Source organism: Dermacentor albipictus, chromosome 1 (genome assembly GCF_038994185.2).
Source record: "Dermacentor albipictus isolate Rhodes 1998 colony chromosome 1, USDA_Dalb.pri_finalv2, whole genome shotgun sequence".
NCBI classification, from domain to species: Eukaryota; Metazoa; Arthropoda; class Arachnida; order Ixodida; family Ixodidae; genus Dermacentor; species Dermacentor albipictus.
The window spans coordinates 41,370,288-41,396,956 of record NC_091821.1 but is presented as its reverse complement, the minus strand read 5'-3'; the positions used below and the strand labels follow the sequence as shown (position 1 = coordinate 41,396,956).

Genomic DNA, 26,669 nt, shown 5'->3' with positions numbered 1-26,669 from the left:
TAAAAGGCGATTGGACTAGCCAATGAATTATTCAGACTCAGTGAGGATAGCCCAAAATACTGAAAAACTGGAAGCCCTCAGAATAGTTGGTGCAGGTTATATGCGAATTTAACCTTACGGTGTGGCTTTATGGCAGCTCTGTGTGAGCTGTCCTGAAGCCACACTATAAGGCGATGTTCACATATAGCCTGCACCTCGCCTTACTGTTAAATTTTTAGATTATACGCACAAAAATACAGTACTGGCTCACCCGCCAAAGTTTATTAGCTGCTACAATTTGTGCTGCCATCTAAAATCTGGATCTCCCAAAATGTGGTGCTGCTGCTGCCATATTGAAACAGTAACTAAATTTATCAGCCTCACATATAAGGTGGAGCGAGACTTCAAAGCTAAGGATTCTGGGAAGAAACCGTGCCTTATATTTGAATAAATATGGTATTTTTAGTTGTACCTATATGTAACTACTTTAAAATTATCACTATTATTATTACTATTACTATTTCTGTGTAAAAGGAGATGGTGGTGCATGCAGATGGTGTTAACTCCTCTTAAAGAAGTGCAGACATATTTTGAGCTCTTCTTTTTTTTCGCATTGAACAATTTAAAAACTCTACATCATAGAAAAATATTGGCAAGCCTCAGAGCACCCTAAATAATTTAATATAATAGCTTTTCCACAGCCAGTTCCAGTTGAATTCCCAGAAGGCTGCAGTGTTGCGACATGACACAGAAGGTGGTCATGTGGGAGCAGGAGATTGCAACGTTTTGACATTCACTCAACCACCTCCTGTGCTGCTTCTTACGATGGCCGATATAGCAGCATAGCTGACAAAAAAACAAGCTGGTGCGAGTTTCAAGATGTCAGTTTCCCGCTCCCGCATGACCACCTTTCTGCATTATAACATCAAAACACAGTAGGAATGAAACCAAAACTGGCTGTAGTAAAGCTATTATATCAAATCATTTCAGAGACCTTAACACTTGGCAATATGTTATCTGTGGTGTAGAAGTACTGTATCACCATTTAACTAAAACAATGAAGTAAAAAATATCAGGTTAGTACACATTTAACAGATGTGCAGGAAAAGCAAAGAATAGAAAAAATACATATACTGTCAAGAAATCCATCGTTCCCGTATCCCTCTGCCCACCCCCTAAACATCCAAAACTTATGTTCCTGAGCAGTTCATAAAACCATATTGGCTAAAAACTTCATCAAGTTTGCCCAATGCAACTGAGCACAAACATCTAGCATCCCATACATACAGCATTTCTTTGAATACACAAGCACCTCATATCTTCTGGATGCAAATATTCAAATCAACAATCAATACTATCTGCAGCATTCTACCACTTTCCACCAACCATGGCCTCATCAGTGCAATTGCAGCGGATTTTCCACACAAGGCAAGAACCTTCAATGCAAATCTTACATTGGTGTAGCCAGGTTTTCCTCCCAAAATTTTCTGACAGACCGCACCCTTCCCCCTTTCCCACAGAACAAAGTTTCAGGTAGTGGACTCCGAGAGAGCAGCACAGATGAAAGGGAAAGCTTAAATGTGAAAGCAAGGCGAGGGCTAGTGGCGGTCCAGAGCGAGGGAGGGTCATGGGGGTGACCCCCTATCCCATGCACAGAACATTGTGGCCCCACTTATGGCGCGCCTCTACCTCATTCCGAAGCGCTAAAAATTCCACACACAGATAAAAATGGGACGAGCACGTGCATAAAACTTGGGAGGCATTGTTGCTCCCTGCCAAGCCTTCGTGTCGTTGAAGAGCTTCTAATTTCTGGTACTTGAGCGAATCATCGACCACACTGCTTGGAAGAAAAGCATTCTGAAAATATTGCAACTTACTTGTCTAAGAAACACGTAACAAGCACACCCCCCCCATCTTTCTTTTCTTCTTTTTCTTTCTTTGTCTCTGACTTTAATTATGTTCATAAACTTGAGAAGAGCTTGCTGTCAGGGCCAGTTTGTACATGTTGTTAAGAATGAAAACGGTACAAGAAAGAAAGACCTACAAAACATTGATTTGCGCACGGCAAAATATATCAAGGACGGGGGCACTGCGCCAGGATAGCCAAGGGACCACCACAACAAACAGGTGGGAAGGCTAGTAGGTGAATGGCCTTTAAGTCGACGCAGAAACAGAAATATAGGAACGCTAGGGGCTGCTGCGCCATTAAACAACCTGGTGAATGTTGGAGTGCGACAGTTACTAACAGAAAAAATTTTTAAGAAGGTGAGTGGGGTGATGGTACGAGGAGGAGGGTGAACACGCATAAAAAGCGTCAAGAACGAAGTTGACAGATAATTATGGACATAGGCAGAGCAGCTCGTCACTGCCTGGTCGCTCAACATCAGACGGCCGTAGCCAATCACCTAGCCGAGGCTCCCCTACCCCTCCGTAACATAGGCTGCTTAATTGTTGCAGACAGCCCATCCTAACTAAATGTCTCGCCAGTTTTCAGAATAGACATTTTACTGCGAACTACGAATGCCATAATTTTCACAAAGGCTTTAACAATATGCGTCGCGTGATGACTACAATACCATAATCGCAAGTTACTTCCAAACATCTCTTCAAACAAGTCAGACAGCAGGTCATCGAAAATGAGTGAAACTTGCATCATATGATACTATCGAAGCTCTAGCACAAAGCTTCATTCCTGTATTTTTAAGTCTTGAACAGAGACTTGCAAAATAGTGCCCACCCTCTTCCATAGGTAGCCGTGGCCATACCACTCACCAGAAGATACGGCTGGAAAACAATGGTTATCTCCACTGTTACCTGGGCTGCAACAAGCCTGAACTGCAAACAAGACACACAATAGTGCGCCGTCTTGATTTTGTTTGGCCCCGTTCTTAGCGCTGTTCATTTTTCCAAGTCATAAAAGCTCGGACATCGACATATAGTATATAAATGCATAAATTCGTAAACGAAATTTTAGTCTTGTTCAATGTCACCATTTTTAAAGAAAGCATAAGGATGATAGCATAATTTGATGCTAAGTGGCTACATGCCTTAGCGATGGAAAACTTTTGCCAGAAGTTAAGCAAAGTGTCGTGTCGGCAACGCAAAAACATGCATCCTCATTGTTAAAACATTTTTGTTCGGGGAGTGCTAGGAGTTTGTCATTGCGTGGTGTACAATTTCCATATATTTATGTAACGCAGGAGACATGGCGGTCATGCGAAGCTCTGTTTATTACAAACCTCGTCTTCCTCCTTCACCACTATTGCACCGCACTATGCTGGTGCGGTTCATCACACGCTTCTCCCTCCCCCCAAGAGTCGTAGGTGTAAGGGCGGATCATATCATCGTAATCTCCCCACATGAACGATGTCAGTCTGGCGACCGAATGGGGTCACGCTGCAGTCGATCTCGTAGTTTACAGCAGATGTTTTGCATATGATCACATACGGTCCTTCCATTATTGCACTGAGTTTACCGCAGTTGGGGTGCCATGCAGTGGCATAGCCAGAAATTTCGATCGGGGGGGGTGGGGGCTCACTTTGCAGCTCGGCCTCCTCCTTATAGAAATTGTCGAGGGATCAAATACATTAAACATTATTAATAACTGCATTGCCATTGCCAAAGATGCTGCAAACGAATTCTTGAATGCTACACACTGTCAAGACAAGTAAAATAAGTACTTTTTTATAAAAGAATATACTTGTATGTCTCAAGAATTGTGCCCGAAATAACTGATATCAATGCTTCCATGTTTTCATTATGTTTAATAAATAAAGCAAGTATCACACGAACTTTAGAACTATATCGGTTTGAAACCAGCAAAGCAGTGCATGCCGCTGATATGAAAAATATATAGGCCTTGAAATGAACAAGTTGAGGACAAATATTTTAACAAAACTTTCTTAGCCTCCCTGCCTTTCTTTCATTTGCCTCTCTCTCTCTCTGTCATTCAAGAAACTTGTTTACATTTTTGTACATATGCAACGACCAGGGAAAAATCTCAATGACGCTGTCCTTTGCTAGAATGTATTGCGCAGGAGTAGCTGTCATCGGTCGTGTATTTTGAGTAATTGCTCTGAAATTATTGGCGGCGAGGAGTTACGGAGTCGCCATCTATCCGAAGCGCCTCGCTGGCGTAGTATGAGGGATCACGTGGCGCGCTCCTCATAGGTTTTGTTGTCAGCGCTCACTGAAAACACCACGTGCGAGCTCTCCCGGACATTTCTGTAAGTACTTTCGAAACGAGAGAAGTTTCTTACTGTCTAAATAATAATCTTGGGCAAACTGAAAGCACACAAGCGTTTACTGACGCTATCTCTTTACCGAATACGTACAGCGAACGCCACTGCGCGAGGTCGCCGCGATTGAGTCTCCCGAACCGGCTTCTTGCGTGAAAGGTAGGTAAACGCTGGGAGCAAACTATGTGAAATATGTTCTTATAGTGTTTGTATAACTAAATGGAGAGTAATAGAACGAAGTTTCAATGCAGCGATCGCGCAGATTCGCAGCGACTGACTGCGCGTCTGCATGCTTGTCCGCGCACTGTGTCGCTTTCTCGGCGCGCTCGTTTTCGCACCGTGCCATGAGCTTTAGGCCGCAGAATATGAGCATTTGACAGTATACAAGCAACATTTGTTGCGTGGGCGCTATCAGAGCTGTTCAAAAATAATTTCATTGTAGAGACTTCGACGCCTGGGACTGTGATGTGCCGTCGCGACGATTCAATCTTTTTTTTTTTCTAAATCCTTCGACCTTTCAATACTATTTCTCGAGTTGCGTCGCACTGTATGTTTATCGGTGTTCTCAGCGTGCAATTTCCCGCTGCTCCTTTTTTGTAATCCAGTGCATTAATTCATAACACAAACATGGCCATATGCCATGCTTTTTTTAAATGTGCTTCTTACCGCTGCCTTTCCACTCCACTGAACTTGCCAGTATCTATAGCATCGACAAGTTCATAGACCAAACCGTCATGCAATTAGTCGGGCGAGCACCTCAGTGCGCGTTTTCAGAACATCGCAGACCAGGCGCCGTAGCAGAAATCTTCATCGCGTCTGTGCTTGCTGCATACCCGAGTTGTAGCCGATGACTGTTTGCCGGTTTTATGTTTCGCGAGCCAAGCTTCACGCAGCTTCTTGTCCTGCGGCTACGTGTGAATAAGCCTGACACCGGCCTCCGTTACGTGCGTCCGGCTCTGCGGCACCGAGCAGTAGCCTACCATGTTGCGCACGCCGTCAAAGGCAGCCACTACCTATTGTAGTCCTTTCAAGCGTTGTAAAGGAGACACTCGAAGCGGGAAAATTTCGCCACTAAATGAGGACCGCAGCGTACGAGGGAATTTAAACTCGTTTTCAGCTCGCTTCGGCGCGCCCGAAGCAGCCGACGCGGCCGCTATGTCCACGTGATCCCTCCTAGCACGTCACGCCGACGGTGGCGCCAGCTTTTCCAGTGGTGGAGCTCGAGGCCAATAGTCGCAACAGAGAGCACATATAAAAAGCAGTTCTACAAAATATATGAGGGCGAGTCAAATGAAAGTGAGCCAATGTGAATATATGACAAATGGGGTACTTTATTTAAAAGTAGTCTCCATGAGCATTTAGACATTTGTCCCACTGATTAACAAGTCGTGTGATTTCCGTCTCATAAAATGCCTTGGTTTGCTGCTTCAAAAAGTCTGTAACTGATTCTTTCACGTCATTGTGTGACACGAATCTAGTTCCCCTGAGCTGTTTTTTTTCAAGTGCTCCAAAATGTGGAAGTCGCAAGGCAACAGCTCTGGGCTGTATGGCGGATATTGCAGCATTTCCCACTTTGCCAGTTTTGTATTAACTACATCAGCGACATGGGGACGGGTATTGTCGTGGAGCGAAATGACCCCATTCCTCAATTTTCCACGACATTTGATCTTGATTGCGACACGCAGCCGATCCATCGTTTCAATATATTGGAAACGATCGATAGTCTCTAGGTTTAGCAAATTCAATCAATAATGGCACCTGAAAATCGAAAAAAATGTCAACACCTTTCCTGCAGAAATGATATGGGGGTTTCCTTGGGGGTAGTGAATTCAAAGGTTTCCACTGTAAAATTTGCCGTCGTGTTTCAGGCTCCTAGTAGCAGCACCATGATTCGAACCCGGTCACAATTGCAGATCAAAAGTTGTGACCCTCATCGTGATACCGGATTAGATATAGGTAGATAGATATAGATTTTATTTCCAGAAATGCAAGTGTTCTGGTGGATACCAAAGGCTAAAAGCTGTTGGAAAAACAGCTTGACTGGGCCCATGGTCCTTTACAAGCATACATGGTGGTTGCATCAAAAATTGTAACATTGTTAGACACTCACGATAAATTACTTACATAAATGCACAATAACAAGACCGAAAATAATATAGAGACTAAGAGAAAAAAAACATATTTGATAGATCAGAAAATATGAAGTATGTGTGCAAAGGTTATCAAAAAGCTAACACAATTTGCTCTGACAGACTAAAGAAAACATATTCGATACACCAGAAGATAGAAATACATGTGTATGGGTTACAAAATCAGTAACACAGTTGGCTCTGGAAAACGATAAACAATCAGTGATCACATGTTTACAAAACGCATTGGCGGTTCCTTGATGATGATGATATGTAGTGTTTAATGGCGCAAGGGCCAAGTGTGACCAAAGAGCGCCAAGACAATGGTTATGAGCACTGAATGGACTAATGGCTTGATGAGCACTGAATGGACTAATGGCTGATGTGATGTGGCTGTAGAGAGGCCTAAAACTGAGAGCAATAAGTTGCATAAAATACACAAGGAATAAAAGTATATGAGAATGGCTGAAGTAGGGTATGCTATAAGTATAGGATGTACAAGAATGGTGTAATAGTGTTACATGAATAAAATGGCGGTTCCTTGGATGAAGAAGTATATGCATCTTAATATTTATTTAATATGTGTGGTAGATTATGTTGTAATGACTGTAGGCTATATTTATTACGAAACCTCGGAACATATCACGTATCACTATTTCTTGCATTGGAAGAATTGAATTTTAAAGATGCACTAGACACTAGGAAACTTTTGAAGGCAGTATTTGAAAAATAAAATGAACTTAGAAGGCGCAAAGTGTAGAAATATTCTATTTTTATGCCTTATGAATGATGAGTCAAGGCAGCGCCGAACCTCTCCGTCTTTTGGTGGTGGTTCAAAATCTTGCGCATCCATTGCGCACACAAGAGCCGATAACCGAGATGTTCATGAATTATGGTGTGACTCGAATAGTGACTGATGTCCACACACCCTGTCAATTCATCGATGCTTATCCTCCATTCTTGCCTAATCAGCCTTTGCAATTGGGTTGGGGGTGATTGCATGGTGGCTTTGGCCCGGTCTTGGATCGTCTTTGCAACTTTCAAGTCCTTCTTTGAACCGTTTGCTCCAACGCTTCAGAGTGGCCAATGAAATGCAATGTTCAACGCACACAGCAGCCATATGGTGACTAATTTTGTTTTTGGTAACATCTTCATCTGTCAAAAACCTCACGACGCCATGCAGTTCAACTTTTGGAGTGTCCATTATGTCACCCAACCATGTTCAACCCAGTGTATGAGAGCATTAAAGCACCTTGATACTCACACCTGCATGTCACTTTTGTAAATGAGAGATGCCTCTGTGCCACACACATGCCTTGCAGATAATGAACTGAACCATTATTGCGCAGGGTGGGTTGGCTCACTTTTATTTGACTCGCCTTTGTACATTAGAACTGCGAAGATACAGCTTGGTAAAGGGCAAAAAAGTGTCACTCGAAACAAAGTTCACTGCACATATACACAAAACCTCGCACCAAGATATTTAAATATACGTACAAGTCTCCAATATATCTACGTACCTAAGAAAAAGTCCCTATATATGATGAGTCAAACAAGGCAAACATGTTGCGCAACCACAGATTCACAGCACCCCTCCCTCCACTCCCCCTGATGTATCACGCGCGTTGGAAGGTGGCACACTTCCTCCCCACTTTTCTCCCTTGCACACACAAGACTGTGCCACCATCGTCGGCTCACCCCTGCCGCAACCCCCCTTACGCTTTCTTTCGTACATACAGCACGCGGTGTGCGGTCACAATGTTATTGGCCTTGGACTTTATACGGTACATGAGGGTGACAGCAACGGCATTAATTCGCCTGGGTTGTCCATATAATTGCTATCATAATAATATAATAACAGTACCCGGTAACTGAAGCATCCCGTGGCCCATTACTTTCCGCAAAAGAACAAGTAACAAAATCAAACTTTCACCGTGCGACAATTCACTGCGCCACTACAATGTCTTTTTCTTTCGTGGGGCGGCGGGCACCGAAATGAAATAACGGAAAGGAAAGCATGTTGGCTACAATCGAATGCCTACTTGGGGTACCTATAGCTACCGAAGGAATATCGAAGAAAATGTGAGATGCTTGGTCCACAGAGAACCATATGCACACTTCTCTGTATTCTACACCGGCAAGAAAAAATTTTCCAGAGAGGCTGCGCTCAAGCGAACGCGTTGGAATCCATCGAGTCCCCGCAGTGATGGCGGCGAGTGACCATGCATTGTTTCTTTTTCTCGTCTGCTAACCAGAAAGCACCCAAAACTCTGCCAGGCGAAAATACACTCGGCCAAAAAAAAAAACGAACGCGCATCGAAATGCGCCGCGCGGTGGTCAATGCAGCAAGAGAAAAATGCATGCGCTTGGGCTGGTTCGGCAGCCCACGGGTAGCGAGAAAAGAAGAGCCTCAATGTGTCCTTGCGAATAAAAGTCCAAGTAGAAAAATAAATAAGAACCTAGTTACCTTTGCTTGCTTTAGTGTCTTGACATTGATGCTTTGGAGCAGGCGAAAAAAAAAATGTTGATATTCTTTTATGTGACATGACGGCACAAATGAGCCACCACAATGCTTCGTCGCATCGGACCTCACTGCGTGCTTTGTCAAGTTGTCTGATACTGCAGTGATCTGGCGTGTCTCATTGTATGGTCCGATGTACGACTTCAGAAAAGTCTATGCACCTTTGGTGTCAAATGTTTATAACAACATTAAACCCACAAAGATCCGGAATTGAAAATTTAAAGCACGACTTTGGAAATGTCAATACACATTTCGCATAAAATGTTTAATAGAACTTTATAACCATAAAGTTTCAGAATTGAAAATAATAATAATAATAACATATGGGGTTTTACGAGCCAAAACCACTTTCTGATTATGAGGCACGCCGTAGTGGAGGGCTCCGGAAATTTCGACCACCTGGGGTTCTTTACCGTGCACCTAAATCTAAGTACACGGGTGTTTTCGCATTTCGCCCCCATCGAAATGCGGCCGCCGTGGCCGGGATTCGATCCCGCGACCTAGTGCTCAGCAGCCCAACACCATAGCCACTGAGCAACCACGGCGGGTGAATTGAAAATCAAGCGCTCCCTAGGATCCGTGGCCTCAGCGAGATGCCTCGACGAGCCCGCCCGCCATGCCTCTGGAACTTTGTGCTCGGATGGAGCTCCTTGCGTTACGATATGCGACTCCCGAGGCATGGGCGTTGCCGCGAAATTTCACAATTTTCACACTAAAATGTTTTTTCGAGTGTGAAAAGGACATTCTAGACAAAATCGAGCATGATTTCTGGCATCGGGGGGTCGTTTTGGTTAGCGGCGCATGACAGCACGAAAAAATTTCGGGAGGGGGGGGGCTGAAGCCCATAATCCCCCCCCCCCCTGGCTATGCCCCTGGTGCCAGGGTGCCTCATATAGAACACAGTCCCCCACTTAAAGCTCTGAGGGAAGAAATTTTTTGTCATATATGAGTTTGTTTTTCTTGTGATATGCCAGGGAATTGCGGACTGTGTTTGCACAAGCTTCCTGCAGGCTTTCGGTAAGGTTGGAGAGGAGCTGGGGTAAGATGGTGTGCCATACATAAGGAAGCAGGGTGGGTAGCCCGTGGCCTCGTGGGGTGTTTTGTTGTACTCATCAACAACGTCAGAGAGGAGACTCGTCCATGGTTTTCGGGCTTCGTTGTTGATCTTGCAGTGGAAATGAGTTACGATGGACTGATTAGTGCGAGCTCATTTAAGCCATTACACTGTGGGCGTTGTGAGCTTGTATAAAGCTGATGAATGTTGTTGTGTTTGAGGAATTACTTGAATTTGCCAGCGGTGAATCCTGTGCCATGGTCAGAAAGGAACTTTCGAGGCTTTCCAGCAATGAAGATACTTTTCAGGCAGGAAATGTAGGCATTGCAAGTCTCATTCCTATGTGCAAAAGCCCACACATAACGGATGGCATGGTCAACGGCCAAGTGAATGAATCTTTTGGAGAAACTGTAGTTGGCAAAACCTCCGATAGTGTCCATGGCCAGAAGATCAAGTGGTTGCTCTGCAAGTGGTAACGATTCTAAGGAACCAAAACGTTTGGTTTTCGTCTTCTTGCAGTGCTGGCAAGTATCACAGTGTCGAACGTATTCGGAAACGTCGGTGACGATGTCAGGCCGGCAATGTCTTCTTTACTCCGAAATGACCAAAAACGCCATGAGCCTTCCGAAGAAAAGACGATCGGAGAGCAAAAGGAATGCAGGCTTTGCGTATTCCTCTGCGTATCACTATGATCATTCCATTCTCAATGGTATGCTTGCAAGACTTTGTTGTGGTGGTACTCTTGCAGTTGTTCAGCAGATAGGAGCTGAATGATAGGGTTTCTAGACAGTGCATCAGCTTCAATGTTGTTATAGCCCGTTTGGTGCTTGATGTTTACACATTGTACATGGAGAGCTTCAAGGACCATCGGAAGAGATGGCTTCGAGGATTTTTGATGTTTTTAAGCCACTGCAATGCCATGTGATCAGTGATCACAGTGAACAGGTTTTCCACGTAGATAACAATGCCATTTATTGATGGCATCAATAATTGCTAAACATTCAAGTTCTGTGATGGCATAATTGATTTCATGTTTTAGCAGCTTGCGTGAATAGTACGCAGCTGGATGCGCTCGACCTTCATCATCAGCCTGCTTCAAGACGGCGCCGATACCTTTGTTGGACGCATCGCAGTAGAGCACACAAGACTTGGCGGTATCGTAGATGGCAAGGATGGGTTCTTCAATTACACATTTCTTAAGCTGAGTGAAAGCCAGTTCACAGCCACAGTCCCAGTTCCAAGTGGTGTCTTTGCTGAGTAGGCATGTCAGTGCATGAGCATCTTCACTGAAGCAGGCGATGTATCGACGGTAAACATTGACGGTGCTGAGAAAACACTAACTCTTTAGGGCGTGATGGCAAGATGTCCACCGAACCACGCGAATATCACCTAGCATTGCCATCTTCTCTCTCTCCATCTTCATTGCTGACAGTGCCTCGTAGCAATATATATATAGAGATATATATAGGCCCCTGATTTCACCTTGTTCTTGTTTTGCTCATCGTATTGAATTTCCATCTCCCGCATACCCCGTATTTTCCCTGTGTGTGTGTGTGTGTGTGTGTGTGTGTGTGTGTGTGTGTGTGTGTGTGTGTGTGTGTGTGTGTGTGTGTGTGTGTGTGTATATATATATATATATATATATATATATATATATAGAGAGAGAGAGAGAGAGAGAGAGGGGGGGGGGTAAAGGAGGGGGAAGAGTGGCAGCTGCGGGTAAAGAACCCTCCCCCCCTCCCAAAATAACTTTCTGACTGTGTCACTGCTTACTCAGGTTTAACTGCTTTCCGCTTTGCTCAGTGTAAAATAAGAGAACACATCTTCCAGCTCCTGTAAAATAGGAGCTCAATGTTGTACTGAATAAACTCCAGTCATTTGTTTTCTACACTTCTGCTTTGCAAACAACATGATGGGACAAATTGTCTGGCATTCTATTTAGGGCGTTTTTAATAGCTATTGAAGGGGCTATGGAAACAAATTGTTGGGCTTGAATTAAGCACTGCCTGTTAAACCATACGAATCCCACAGCAACCTGACAAATTTGAGAACATTATGTGCGGCAGAAAATTTGTATTTTGAATTTTTTTATATTGCTGCTGAACCATACAGCAGTCTGGCAACACTAATTGGTGACAAAATAACTGCACCCCGCACAATGGCTACCTAGATGTAATGAAAGTCAATCTTGAAGGCCACGCTTTTGTTCACTGCAAACATCAGAAGTGATTGCACAAGTCAGAAATATGTCGTGTTCGCCAAGCGTCGTTGATGGTTAGCCTGAAATAGTTTCTGTAGGTATCTTTTGGTTTGTGCTTCTTTTATCGTGCAAGTGAAAGAATTACAGGTACAAATCAACGGCAACACCCTTATGCGGCACTGGCTGCCAGAGCATGTGGAGGAAGCTGTTCGATGTGGTTTCAGACTGTTTTGTAGCAGTCAGGTGGTCCGACATTTCCTGACATCACCCAATTCATGCCAAAATGGCAGTCACTGTCGGCGGTAAAGGCTTGAAGGCAGTTATTTAAAATTAAAATTTTGAGTTAAAATGTGCGCTGAGAGCCCAGTTTTCTTCAGTGCATAACTATTTTGACCCCTTTACTCTCAATTACGATGATAGACTGAGAACAGTAGGAAGACCATGTCACAGTCCCTTTAAGTTGACAGCCATCCTTTCAAAGTTCTCAAACTCTATTAAATTCAAAGGAGTGCACGCTCTTTCCTGTCCTGGTCTCGCTTTGTTTCGCATCCTATTACGCCGTAACAAGCAGCCAAAGGAGTGATGCATTATGCATGGACAGTTGCATGAAAAATCAAACTGCCACCAGGTTGTTTTAATAATTTTACACATGCTTGTGGCATCACTTTCACCAGCATGTTTTCTACCTCACCAAAATACCCATGCTAGACAACAAGCCTTAAAATGTAAAAATAGTTTCTTACTGGAGAATGTTTACAGTATTCATGCTCCATTCTTATACAAGTTGTTCTTGCATTCATGCTTTTTTTACAACCTGGGTTGTAAAAGCATGTAACACAAGCAGACGACACTTGCTTTGAGCTGGAAATGCCGAAGTGTAGTGAGAAATTGTCCTTGTGCATTCTCTCTCTGTTATTTGCTTTTTAAAGAAACAAATTAACTAACATTTGCCATAAAGTTGGAAAAATTTAGGACGCGCCCTGGACAGCCAATCGGATACCTCGCCCTACTAGCGTCTTTAGGGCAACTTACATCACATGGTTAGGGGCGGCTGAAAATTCAGCCAAATGGCATGCTGCGATCTGTAGCGATGTACTTTTCTAAAACCTTACAATAAATTACAGGCTTTACGCGGAACACTAAGATGCGTCAAATAATGTTTAGAAGGACCTACCCTAATGACTCAGCACGCTTGTACAAAATCATCAAAATCATTTCAGGGTCCGTTTAAAAAGCACCCCCAAAGAAGCACACATATTTAATTCAGGGATGCTAATTAAAAGGTAGGCTAGTTTTAATTAGGAATACGCCTTAAACACTATAATTAAAGTTATGGTCTGTGAGACAGACAAAATAGAAATATGAAGAAAAAAGGTTTTAAAAAACCATCAGATTACTGCTATGTGGTGGGCGTGTTGGCATGCTAACTTGCCACACATAGAGATAAGGACATGCATAAAATTTCAGAAGCTATCTGGCATAATGGTGAAATATGCATTAGTGTTGTGTCTATTGACCTGCTTGACAAAGAGACGGCCTTTGTGGAAGGAGCAATATGACAATTTGACCAGGAGTGGCATGGTTGCACATGGTGTATAAATGTATGAATTTCCCAATAATAAATTGATAAGTTAGCGCATTGTGTTCCTTTTGTTGTTGTCTGCTTGTGCAAAAATGTTATAATTTACATGTTGCTTTTCTCATTTCCAATGAGTTACAGATCTAAGTCAATGCTCTAGTACAGCCCACCTCAATATTTAACAATCTGTAGAAAGTGAGGAATGCGAGAATACAGAACATAAAATTACCATTTGTTGGATCAAAACAGCTTGAATAACAGCACTTTTCTCTTTAAGCCTCAACAAGCAGCTGAATAATTTCGCGAGCAACCAGAAAAACATCAACAAGTTCAACTTTTTTTACCAATGAGCAAAATTGGTATTTGCACACATGGTATTTTGAGTAATGAGCATATATCGTATTTTTGCATCTCACTTTCATATGTGATTCTACCACTGCGATATGGGCCCAAATCCCTGACAATGCACTTTGCGTAACACCACTATAGCCACTAAGCTACTGCAACAGGTAGGTTCTCACACACCTTCCTTTCTTACAGAAATATTAACACAAAAAATGTTTTCTCTTTTTCTATTGTTTCTCTAATAAGGATGCTTTTAACCTATTCATTACGGTAGGATGCCGTGATTTCTCAAGAGAACAAGAAATAATCTATTGCATCATATTCTAATATCACCAAGTCATTGCGCACGAAAAGTGCATTGTGGCATAAGGCTTCATATCTTCAGGAAAGCAGCATGAAAAAAAGACTTGATTAAAGGCAAAGGAGAGGAACACAGTGGTGACCATAGAGTTTCTAAATAAATACCCTAGAGGGAAATGTGGCACTAGTGTCTACGGGAGCTCTCCTGAGTGTTGCCTCAACCTACATGGGAATGATAAGAAGTACAGGCTTCGGATTGACTTCGATCTTTAGACTAGCGGTGTTTGCTTGCAGCACAGTAAATGAAGCTATACTCAAATATTATTGCATAAAATCTAATTTTATTTCAGCAGTATCTTATATAATTCACAACACATTACATAAGCTTTGCATGACTTTGAGACTGAAGCATGATTTGCCACCAGGGCACACCAGGGTATGCATTCTTCTGCAATTCTGTTTACGATTTAGCGTCAGAGAATAATTAATTTATTTTTACAACAGCAATAACAATCGTGCATGTACTTATATAAAAATACTCATCAAGTATTTATGGAAATAAAAATTTTGTACTGTGGGAAAGTGTTGCGCCTTTGAGAGGAATGCTACAAGTCGTCTGCTAAGATGCCTGCTCGCTGTGACCACGATATTTTTCTTGCAGATGACAGGCACTTGCGAACTATCACTCTTTCGAAAGGCTGCGTCGGCTGTCACGACTGCTAAACGTCTTCAAGTACTTTTAAGCACATCTGCTGCAGTGCTAGCTAGTACGCTTGTGGCCTCCTACAAGTATGCTTCATTATATTTTATACTGACGTACCGCTTCTGAAGCGGCCGCCAGCAGCTGTTATGGCGTGGCTGTAAACTTACCCATTTTGCGACAGCAGACAACAGCCAGGAAGCAGCAACCTTTCATACCACAAGTAAGTTTGTGTTCTCAAATGACCCAAAACACACATTTCTATGAGCACATAAACGAGCAATGCGTAATGAAGACCTCAACAAAATTTGATTGTCAAGCCACTGGAAGTACAACTGTCTGTGTCTTGTATCAGTAGTGCCTTCCTTTTGCCCTTCTGAAGTTTCATAAAGTACATAACGCTACAGCGCCAACCTAACACACTTAACAAACCAAGGTCAAAACGGTCAAAACACATTTGTTCAATCTTTACGATGATGTCGCTTTCTCGTCAGAGCTTCAACACCACACCACGACACAAGCATCGGCCCAGCCGCTGGCCCAGCGCACTATCGCCACTTTGAGCAACAGAACAAAGACAGAGAGCTTTGCATCGCACCATCCCACTGCAGGTTACAGCAATTGCACTTGGAGCACAACCAAAACTGCCAGAAAATACCTGTAAGCTAGTTCGCCAGTCAGCAAAATACCAATCCGTAGCCTGTACTTCCCATCATTCCCATGATAGTTGAACGATCGCAGTGCGATTTTCCTCTAGTTATAGTAATATGAAACTATGGTGGTGACCAAGAGCACAGGGTTAGTTAATGAATTAAAATACGGAAAAGAGCCCAAGGAATGAATAATATACATCATAAGAGTAGTTTGCTGGTTCCTCATTGCATCACAGAAATCGAATAAAAAACCAGGAATGCACTGATCAGTCAGCCTAGTGAAATTGTGGCAGCAGTCACAAGCCACACCAGGATAATGTCATCAAAAGCTCAACACACAAGACCATGTCGCCACCACACCATTCTTTCTTCTTTTGCTCTGCACTTCACTGTATTCAAGGAAGGAAGAGCATGGTCCTCTGCTGTTGCCTCTCTAACGTCCCTTATTGTCCTTTTGAGCTTCTACTATGCTCATCTTTCAGTGACATGTTCATTATATAACAAGGCTGAATGGAAGACCATAGCATTAAGCTAAATAACCTGCATGTCAGTGGTTTGTGATACCATGCAACCACTACTTCCAATCCCTTGATGTAATTAGGAGTTCTGCTTCAAGCCTGAAGATGTACTGCACTTGGCATGGATAATGAATGGTTCTCAATGCATTTAATGTATCATTTTTTGGTACATGCTCAATGAACTGAGGCTCAATCCATACCATGCCCACAGAGTCAGCAGTGCCACAGTGTTTAGTAGCAGTGTTTAATAAAACAAAAAAAACTAGAGTAAATGTTTGTGTTCGTACTTTTTCAGCAAACAATATTTTATTGTAAGATAGAAAACTTACTGCAATTCTATTCTTCTGAATAATTTAAGATGAGTTAGCATAAACCCGTGCTGGCCAAAATGTGCATTCGCACAGCCCGAAATCCTTATGAGATGGCAACATGGACCTTAGTGACCTGTTGGTAAGGTAGCAGCCCCCCACTTGAGTGTACTGAGTCAATAAGATTAGTTTGAAGACATTTCAAACGCCTACGTGACAAGTTATTAGAATAGGGGACCTAAATTTAGCATGAAATACGTAGTTGGGCCTCCACCTAGCATCCTCCTGCCCAAAAGCACCTGGCTTTGTTTGCCATTTGCAGTGTCAGTTCAACAGAAACAAAACGTATTGGCCCTGTGCATGACTGATGGCAGCGCTAGAGGCGGTTGCATTTCTATTTGTTTGCTGCAACTCTCACTGCATGCTCACATAGCATAGCATTCAACAATTACTGTCTATATTTTTTTTTTCGAGTTCAAGTTCATAAATGTCCCCACTATTAGGTCAGGAAATGCTGTATATTTTAAGTGCCTTCCATAAAACCCCAGTTCGTGTCACAGTCAATGACACAATCTCATGATTCAGTCGCAAAACATTGAGCTGAGTGAACCAAGTCTATACAACTCTAGGGCAGAAGCAGTCTAAAGGCTCAATCGAAAAATGATGTGTCGACTAAGCAACAAAGTAGTTTACGACAAATTTTACATTCAGCTTGTAATTCTGCTCACTTGGTGCTACACAATCAATGCTGTTGCTGACATCAACATCTCATAATTTCACTGACAAGCAGTTATTCTCAAACAGTAGTTGCACTGTTTTATCGTGCTTCCAGATTGTCAAGCATTGTTAACACTACCTTTTTGTGTAGAAATTTTATGATCAATTTCAATTTGAAAATTCTATGTTAATTTTGGTTAGCATGATGGAACTATTTCTCTTCAATGCCCCATCACAAAACATGAACTGTCACTGGCCGATGGCGATATCTACTTCTTTGATGTTATGGTCATCAGTTTTTCCTGTCAACATGTTTGCGGTAATTATCAGCTACGGGGCTACAAGCCCTTATTACTGTTCCAGTTAGCAGACTGAAAGTTTGTCAACTGAGCAATAGCAAATTTATACACTTCAAATACCCTGAGAAGTCTTAGAATTGTGATGTCGAATAAAGTTTCACTGTTTGCCTATAGACATCACAGCATACTCATTAGCATTGCACGCTTCTGCTGCTGACAATTAGCTGAAGGTGCAGCGGTGGCGTGGAGATAGAGCATCTGCTTCGCGTGCAAGAGGACCGTGGTTCGAATCCTGGTGCCGCGCAATTTTCCACCGGACTAAAGAAAAAATAAAATCCGCATGTTGATAAAATTGCATAAACAGGCCTGGAGTGTGGCCTGATCCCGGTAACCAGAACCGGTAACACACTCCCTCACCAGAGCAGGATTGGCCACCCTGGTGCAGTACTTGGCCACAACCTCCTATATGAATACAACAATCAAACCCCGGCCCTCAGTCCCCAGCAGCTGCGAAGCAACTGACCACGGCGGCAGTCAGACCAGCGACGCAGCAGAGGGTGCTAAGAATCCCTGGTTCCAGACAGGCCACCATTGGAATCTGAACCTGGCAATGTTTAATGCTAGAACGCTATCTAGTGAGGCAAGTTTAGCAGTGCTATTGGAGGAATTAGAGTGCAATAAATGGGATATAATAGGGCTCAGCGAAGTTAGGAGGACAAAAGAAGCATATACAGTGCTAAAAAGCAGGCATATACTGTGCTACCAGGGCTTAGCGGAGAGACGAGAACTAGGAGTCGGATTCCTGATAAATAAGGATATAGCTGGTAACATACAGGAATTCTATAGCATTAACGAGAGGGTGGCAGGTCTTGCTGTGAATAAGAGATACAAAGTGAAGGTCGTACAGGTCTACGCCGCTACATCCAGTCATGATGACCAGGAAGTCAAAAGCTTTTATGAAGACGTGGAATCGGCGATGGGTAAAGTCAAAACAAAATACACTATACTGATGAGCGACTTCAATGCTAGGGTAGGCAAGAAGCAAGCTGGAGACAAGTCAGTGGGGGAATATGGCATAGGCTCTAGGAATAGCAGAGGAGAGTTATTAGTAGAGTTTGCAGAACAGAATAATATGCGGATAATGAATACCTTTTTCCACAAGCGGGATAGCCGAAAGTGGACGTGGAGGAGCTCGAATGGCAAGACTAGAAATCAAATAGACTTTATACTCTGCACTAACCCTGGCATCATACAAGATGTGGACGTGCTCGGCAAAGTGCTCTGCAGTGACCATAGGATGGTAAGAACTCGAATTAGCCTAGACTTGAGGAGGGAACGGAAGAAATTGGTACATAGAAGCCGCTCAATGAGCTAGTGGTAAGAGGGAAAATAGGGGAATTCCAGATCAAGCTACAGAACAGGTATTCAGCTTTAACTCAGGAAGAGGACTTTAGTGTTGAAGATATGAACGACAATCTTATGGGCATCATTAAGGAGTGTGCAATAGAAGTCGGTGGTAACTCCGTTAGACAGGATGCCAGTAAGCTATCGCAGGAGACGAAAGATCTGATCAAGAAACGCCAATGTATGAAAGCCTCTAACCCTACGGCTAGAATAGAACTGGCAGAACTTTCCAAGTTGCTCTACAAGCGTAAGACAGCTGACATAAAGAAGTATAATATGGATAGAATTTAGCATGCTCTCAGGAACGGAGGAAGCCTCAAAGCAGTGAAGAAACTAGGAATAGGCAAGAAGCAGAGGTATGCGTTAAGTGACAAAGCCGGCAATATCATTACTAATATGCATAAGATAGTTCAAGTGGCTGAGGAGTTCTATAGAGATTTGTACAGTACCAGTGGCACCCACGACGACATGACGATAATGGAAGAGAGAAGTCTAGAGGAATTTGAAATCCCACAAGTAACGCCGGAAGAAGTAAAGAAAGCCTTAGGTGCTATGCAAAGGGGGAAGGCAGCTGGGGAGGATCAGGTAACAGCAGATTTGTTGAAGGATGGTGGGCAGATTGTTCTAGAAAAACTGGCCACCCTCTAGACGCAATGCCTTATGACTTCGAGCATACCGAAATCATAGAAGAACGCTAACATAATCCTAATTCATAAGAAAGGGGATACCAAACACTTGAAAAATTATAGACCGATCAGTTTACTGTCCGTTGCCTACAAAGCATTTACTAAGGTAATCGCAAAAAGAATCAGGAACACCTTAGACTTCTGTCAACCAAAGGACCAGGCAGGATTCCGTAAAGGCTACTTGACAATAGACCATGTTCACACTATGAATCAGGTGATAGAAAAATGTGCGGAATATAACCAACCCTTATATATAGCTTTCATTTATTACGAGAAAGCGTTTGATTCAGTCGAAACCTCAGCAGTCATGCAGGCATTGCGCAATCAGGGTGTAGATGAGCCGTATGTAAAAATATTGAAAGATATCTATGGCGGCTCCACAGCCACCATAGTCCTCCATAAGCAAAACAACAAAATCCCAATAAAGAAAGGCGTCAGACAGGGAGACACGATCTCTCCAATGCTATTCACATCGCGTTTACAGGAGGTATTCAGAGACCTGGATTGGGAAGAATTGGGGATAAGAGTTAATGGAGAATACCTTAGTAACTTGCGATTCGCTGATGATATTGCCTTGCTTAGTATACTACTCAGGGGACCAACTGCAATGCATGCTCACTGACCTGGAGAGGCAAAGCCGAAGGGTGGGTCTAAAAATTAATCTGCAGAAAACTAAAGTAATGTTTAACAGTCTCGGAAGAGAACAGCAGTTTACGATAGGTAGTGAGGCACTGGAAGTGGTAAGGGAATACATCTACTTAGGACAGGTAGTGACTGCGGATCCGGATCATGAGACTGAAATAATCAGAAGAATAAGAATGGGCCGGGGTGCGTTTGGCAGGCATTCTCAGATCATGAACAGCAGGTTGCCATTATCCCTCAAGAGAAAAGTTTAGAACATCTGTGTCTTACCAGTACTCACGTACGGGGCAGAAACCTGGAGGCTTATGAAAAGGGTTCTACTTAAATTGAGGACGACGCAATGAGCTATGGAAAGAAGAATGATAGGTGTAACATTAAGGGATAAGAAAAGAGCGAATTGGGTTGCGGAACAAAGGCGAGTTAATGACATCTTAGTTGAAATTAAGAAAAAGAAATGGCATGGGCAGGACATGTAATGAGGAGGGAAGATAACCGATGGTCATTAAGGGTTACGGACTGGATTCCAAGGGAAGAGAAGCGTAGCAGGGGACGGCAGAAAGTTAGGTGGGTGGATGAGATTAAGAAGTTTGCAGGGACAACATGGCCACAATTAGTACATGACCGGGGTAGTTGGAGAAGTATGGAAGAGGCCTTTGCCCTGCAGTGGGCGTAACCAGGCTGATGATGATGATGATTCAGGCAGTTCCTTGCACTGATGGCACATGTGGGCCATACACATTCTCAATATCACACAAGTTCAGCCCATTGACTATACTTGGCACCATTAAGATTCTTCACATCATTGTAACATTCAATTTCACTGCCATCAGACTGTTTTACAAGCTCATCCTCATTGTTACTGCATCACGTAGCATTGCTGTGTGTGGGGGGGGGTATGAATAACGATTTTTGAAATCTAATTGAATAGTGCCAGCAGCGAGTTGACTCAAACATTCAATACTTTTCTTTAATAGCTTTCGAATAATGAGCAGCCGTTTTCACAATTAACAGAAAATGATATTCACATCCTAGTATACTTAACATTAAGAAGTTTCTGTCATTGCATTGTACATTACGAAGTGTTGTTCATTCACAGCCATTCACATTTAAGAATAGCGACTATTCAATTTGAAGTCCAATACGAATAGGACGTTATTCAATTTGTCACTCGAAAGTTCTGAATATTTGCATACCTCTATCAGTGTGAAATTACATTTCACAGAGATATTGAAAGCTCAGCAATGAGACATATTTTTGTCATCACATTCAAGCTTTTACCACAGGTAGGAGGCATGGCAACCTTCTCACTTGTGTCCGTCAGTAACGTCCTATTCACTACTATTTGCGTGATTACAAATCACATTCAACATCACATCTCAACATGGGGGCGCAAGCAAGTACCTCTCTACCTCTTTTGCTCAAAGCAACAAATGCCGTCATGATCTGCTGGTCAAACGGCCTACATGGCTAATGCCAATAAAAGCGGATATATGAAGATATAGGCACAACCCGAAAAAAATGGAGAGGCATGTCAAAATAAATGCAGCATATACTGGTCACCCCTTGTGGAATCATAAATTAAGGCATGTCCAAGAAGCATTAGTGCAAAAAAAAGGGGGGGAAATTTGTGCACAGCAGGTGTTTTTCATTTCGTGTCTTTTTTTTCTAAGAAAGCCTAAGTATGATGAACCAGTAACTACCAGAATGGCCAGCTTATGAAGCATTATTACAATGTTCATAAGGTTGTTCGCTATGTGTCGCCACTAACTGCAATGAATTTGGTTGAGCAAACTGAACCTTTAAAAATACAGAGTTCAGCTCAAACGAGAGTTTATCAAAGCAAAGCAAATATGAAACTGCTTGTCTGTTCCTTCGGTTTTCTTAGCTGACAAGGAAATATCTGTTTGGGAGGAATGTGCACACAGTGATAGCCAAATTGTACATCTTGCCTCCTTGTAGTATTTGCTGCTGCTCTTTGCTGTAGCATTTATGGATATGAATGAACATAAAAGCAATACTTTTTAAAGCAAAGCTTTCTATGCCTACCCTCCAGGGTTTGGCATGGCTGCTGTTACTGTTGCCTGCTGCTGGGTTGGTTGGCATCTTGGCGGACATATTTCTGGACATATATAATGAAGGTTATATGTGCACCGAATGCAAGTACCAGCAAACAAGCTTACATAACCCCTATAAGCCGACCAAAAAAGTGGTGCCGGTAAGCACACCTCTGTTCTACATAATAAACATAAATTCCTGCATAAAACCTGAGCATATAATGTCAGCTTGTAGGCATCTCTAAAGCATACCAACCTTTTAAAAGAATGTCACATTGCATTGAATGCCTTCTCTGATTAACATGATTTTCTTTGATTTAGGCATTCATTATGTGCCATTGAGGGTGTGCCGATTCTTCGTCAGTCCTTCAGAATGGATATGTGTCACTGCGACACAACAGGTACAGAATCCTTAAATGTAGCAAGTTATACGCCGTACTTCTCTATGCATACACCTATCATCACCATCCTTTTCTCGTCAAGCATCACGCATCACCTTCGTCCTAGTCACATACCTACAAGAACCTCTCAAAATACGAATTTGCCTGATTTTGCTGTTCGGCTTTCGGCAAAGCTTCCGAGCGGTGTAGTCCATAAATATGAAAAGCCTTTGTGGTGGATAGACAAACATCGCATGAGGTTGCATTTTGCATAGGATGAAAGTAAACACAGTTGTACGTATCGCCGTTAGTTGTATAAGATTTAATCCAAATTGCTTTACTAAAGTTTGGCTTCATACAGGTTTATACAGATTCCGGCAAGGTTCTGACTGGCGTTTTTCGTCGCGACGACACGTTGGATTTTTTACAAGCACTGCTCCAGAAGGGCACATGTAACCGGCAAACGGAGTCCTCAGGAGAGCACCTGAGGTTATAATAAAGCAGGCGGCGCAGGATCTCCAGGGCACCCAAGGGGTAGCGGGGGGATGAAAGCTGGAAGCGGGGCGGCCCGTGGGATGGGGCCGCGGAGGCCGAAGCGTTCTAGCTTTGGTGTCCTGGAGGCGCCGCCAATAATGCGAAATAATGACACGTTGTTACAATGAGTAAAAAACACAACTGAATTAATATAATTACGTCCAGCCGCCAACTTGCAACGCTAAGTTTAAAACGCACTACCACGCCGCGCGACTTCTGCAATACCTGTCAGAACTTTGCCGATATATGTGCCTTGGATCTGCTTTTTTTTTTTTCTTGAAGCTCCGTAAATACCGATCTTTCTCTCTTCACCTGTATGATGGTAATGTCAAGATCCACATTTGTTGTAACTAAAGACTGCGCACAAAGTGATCAGAGGCAATTTCAGAAAATACATTTCAGAAGCACACGCATTTCAGAAGGTATGTAGACACTGTTGCTGGGCCAGTTTTCATTGTACGATTCATAAATGGAACTCCGCACAAGCCATGCACAAATAAGATGCGTTTTATTTCCTCGTCCTTAATTGCGTTAACAAATTTGCAATAACCACTGGTACGCCCTCACGCAGATGCCTCTATCCACGCACTTGCACGCAGCGCTAACAAACGTAACCTCTTTAGTGCGCGCTATAACTCAGCAAATTACTTGTACATTAAGTATAAACACTTTGACTTATCTCACCGTTTGCGTTCACTCGTGATCACTAAGCGGACGAAATGCAATACAAGTGCAGAGCTGACGAAGAGCATCGACACACAAACCACGTGCACTGCCCAGTCAACACAACACCACAAAACGCACAGCTAGCACAGCGCGTGTGATCGGTATGGCTGCGGCTTTAGCCCACGTTGGCTTTTGCTTGGCAAAGAATGAGACAACTCCCTCGCAGTAACAAAAGCAGATATTGAAGGCTATGTTTCGCATCAAGATCGCATTTTATTGCTCGAGTCGTTCAGTATTGACATTTTTATTTGCCTAGCCTATTAACAAAAATGCGAAGTTGCCTTCGTCTGCGCTTCTGGTAGTGAGCGATGCCCAAAACCTGCTATGTCGTTACTGGTTGGTTTCGGTATGTTCAGCATGACATTCGAGATTAGCTTCTGGTACTCCGACTCCAAGAGCCATTGTTTTGGAGCGTCGTCTGTACTCAGTCCTATTCAGTTTTATTAGGGTTTTTTTTTTTTTTACCTACACTTCGTGCAGGCTTGTGTAGACGAGTGTAGTGCCGGGCAGCGCATTGCCGGCGCAGAGGCTACGACAAGTTTGTATAGGTGTTCTGTGCTACGACGTCGTCTACTGCACTTGGCTCGCTGGGCTGTAGCCAATCAGACCAGACAGCGCGTCGTCTTCCGCATTAGCCATGGCATCAGCAGACAAAAAGCGCCCGACTCCAAACCATAGAGTAACATTACAGCATACCTGCGTAAATATCCAAACTTTGCCTGACTTGGCACTTACTGGCTGCGTATAATTCAAGCCCACCATGAACTAGCGTTTGAAACTTTTGTGAACGTGTGGGCGTATATATCCAAGGCAAATACGAGAAATAAAGACCTGTATAAGTGGCATGAAAAGTTCAAAAAAGCGTTCGCTTTCGTGTGGTACTTCTATGCCGGCCACCACACAAGCATGATGCATGATGCGCATGCTGTTGTAAGTGCATGATGCAAATGCTACGATTATTCGGAGCGTCAAAAGCAACGTCGGCTTTCAGCACCGGGCCGATGCAATGCCGACCATTATTGTCGTCAGGGCCATGGCTTGCCCGCGCGTTCAATTTCTACATTTCAAGAGAGTGCATAAAGAAGATGAATAAACGCTAATTACTGTACGAATTCATTTTACTTTACGGCCTGTAAAACATGCTGCAGTGTGTCTTCGCTAAGACATAACCTGATCCCCAGGTCATGGGCTCTATCCCGGTTGCAACAGCCGCATATTGGTGCCGATGAAATGATTAGTGAGCGTTAAAAAAATTCAGGAGGTCGAAATCGATCCCCAGACCTCCAATACAGCTCGCCTCATAGCCCACAGTGTTTCACTGGAACTTTAAAATCCGTTAAACAAATAAAAACCGCTGGAAAAGGCGGAGAACAACGCTGCGAAGCGCTTGGCAAGCCGCTTCTTGCCCCCCGCAAGATGGCCGCCGCCGGCTTCACCTGAGCCCATTGGCCGGTATACGCGGCGTGCACGCCGATGGCCGCGCCACTGGTGGCGGCCTTGCGCAGAACGCATGGGAGAGGAGCGAGCCGCGCGCCGTAGCACGCCGTAGTTTGTTGCGTCGCTGATAGTGCTTCTCCGCCTTATTTGTGTTTTCAGAGCAAAATAGGCAACACCCTTCGCATGTGTGGGATGGCCAAAGCTTCCGAAGAATGTCGAAGAAGAATTGTTGCAGGGTGGGGGGCTGAAATACCGGCGAAAACGTGCCGGCGATACGGTTCCAATTATTCCCCGCAAAGCCTCATCAGCAGGAGCAACGGTGGCAATGGATCGTCGCTTCGGCGCGAAATTTCTTGTTCTCATCCTTTCCTTTGTCGCTTCGGTGTTTTTTTCTTTTTTATTATTATTTTTTACTCGATTGTAGTTAGACGCGTAAGCGACGAAGTTCGTCTGCAGTGCAACATGCGGTTTAAAGGCATTTCGCTAAAGTTCGGAATGCCGTTTGCCGCTTATATTGTTTTCCGCTTCTTTACCGCGTTGGGCTAGCTAGGCAGCACGACTGCACGAGCGCATTGTATTGTATGTTAAAGCTACAGAAGTTTGCAAGAACTGAAATTGTTAGTTTTATGTGGCTCGGTAAATCCTCGCACCAGCTGTCACGCACTTCATGTTTTTACATCGATTTTATGCGTGGCTTCGCACATGTTTAACTGTTGCTAGTTGCTTCATGCATAACTCTTGATTCCTTTAAGCTGCGAGGTTTTCACCCTGCCTCGTTTGTAAAGGGTATAAATCACGCTGTGTCTCATCGGAATGACACCAAGCAAGTGCTTCTTTAACAGCTTTATTCATTTCGCCCGAGGGCATTTTAAATATTCTGGTTTTTGGGGAAATGTGTTTAGAAAATAGGTAGCTCAGGGCGAGAATTGCTAATAGTTCCTGCATATGGTATTTTTGTTACATTTTTCGCTGATCCATTTTTCGCTGAATAGTTCGCGTCACGTTTGGTAAGTCATCACGCCTTGATGCTTTCTGAGCAGACTTAACACGCCGAGTGATTTGTTTGTTTCACAACGTAGTCGCTTCTTGCATGTGAATTTTGTACTCAACTGAATTCTTTCTTAGTATGCTTACACTGCAGAGGACTAAACCCGGTCTTGCCGACAGCGCTCATCTACTTTGACTGGCGCTGCTCTGCCTTTAGATACATCATGTGGCACCTCTCTCTAGTAATATAAAGAAAATTACTGAAAGGTAGTCAGACTT

General features: G+C 43.4%; 1 protein-coding gene across 2 annotated transcripts in view; it reads right to left on the bottom strand.

Annotated features, from left to right (window-relative positions):
* The window catches only part of LOC135906625 (WD repeat-containing protein 46), a 94,907-nt gene extending 70,821 nt beyond the window's left edge, over positions 1-24,086 (bottom strand). Inside the window, exon 1 of one of the 2 annotated variants that reach the window (XM_065438110.1) lies at positions 23,925-24,086. Coding sequence is in view for 1 of the 2 variants with exons in the window: in XM_065438101.2 (XP_065294173.1) it covers positions 23,925-23,992 (68 nt within the window). In the remaining variant the exon portion in view is untranslated. The remainder of the gene's footprint in view (positions 1-23,924) is intronic. The other variant, XM_065438101.2, reaches the window with a different exon arrangement.
* Positions 24,087-26,669: the final 2,583 nt, after the last annotated feature.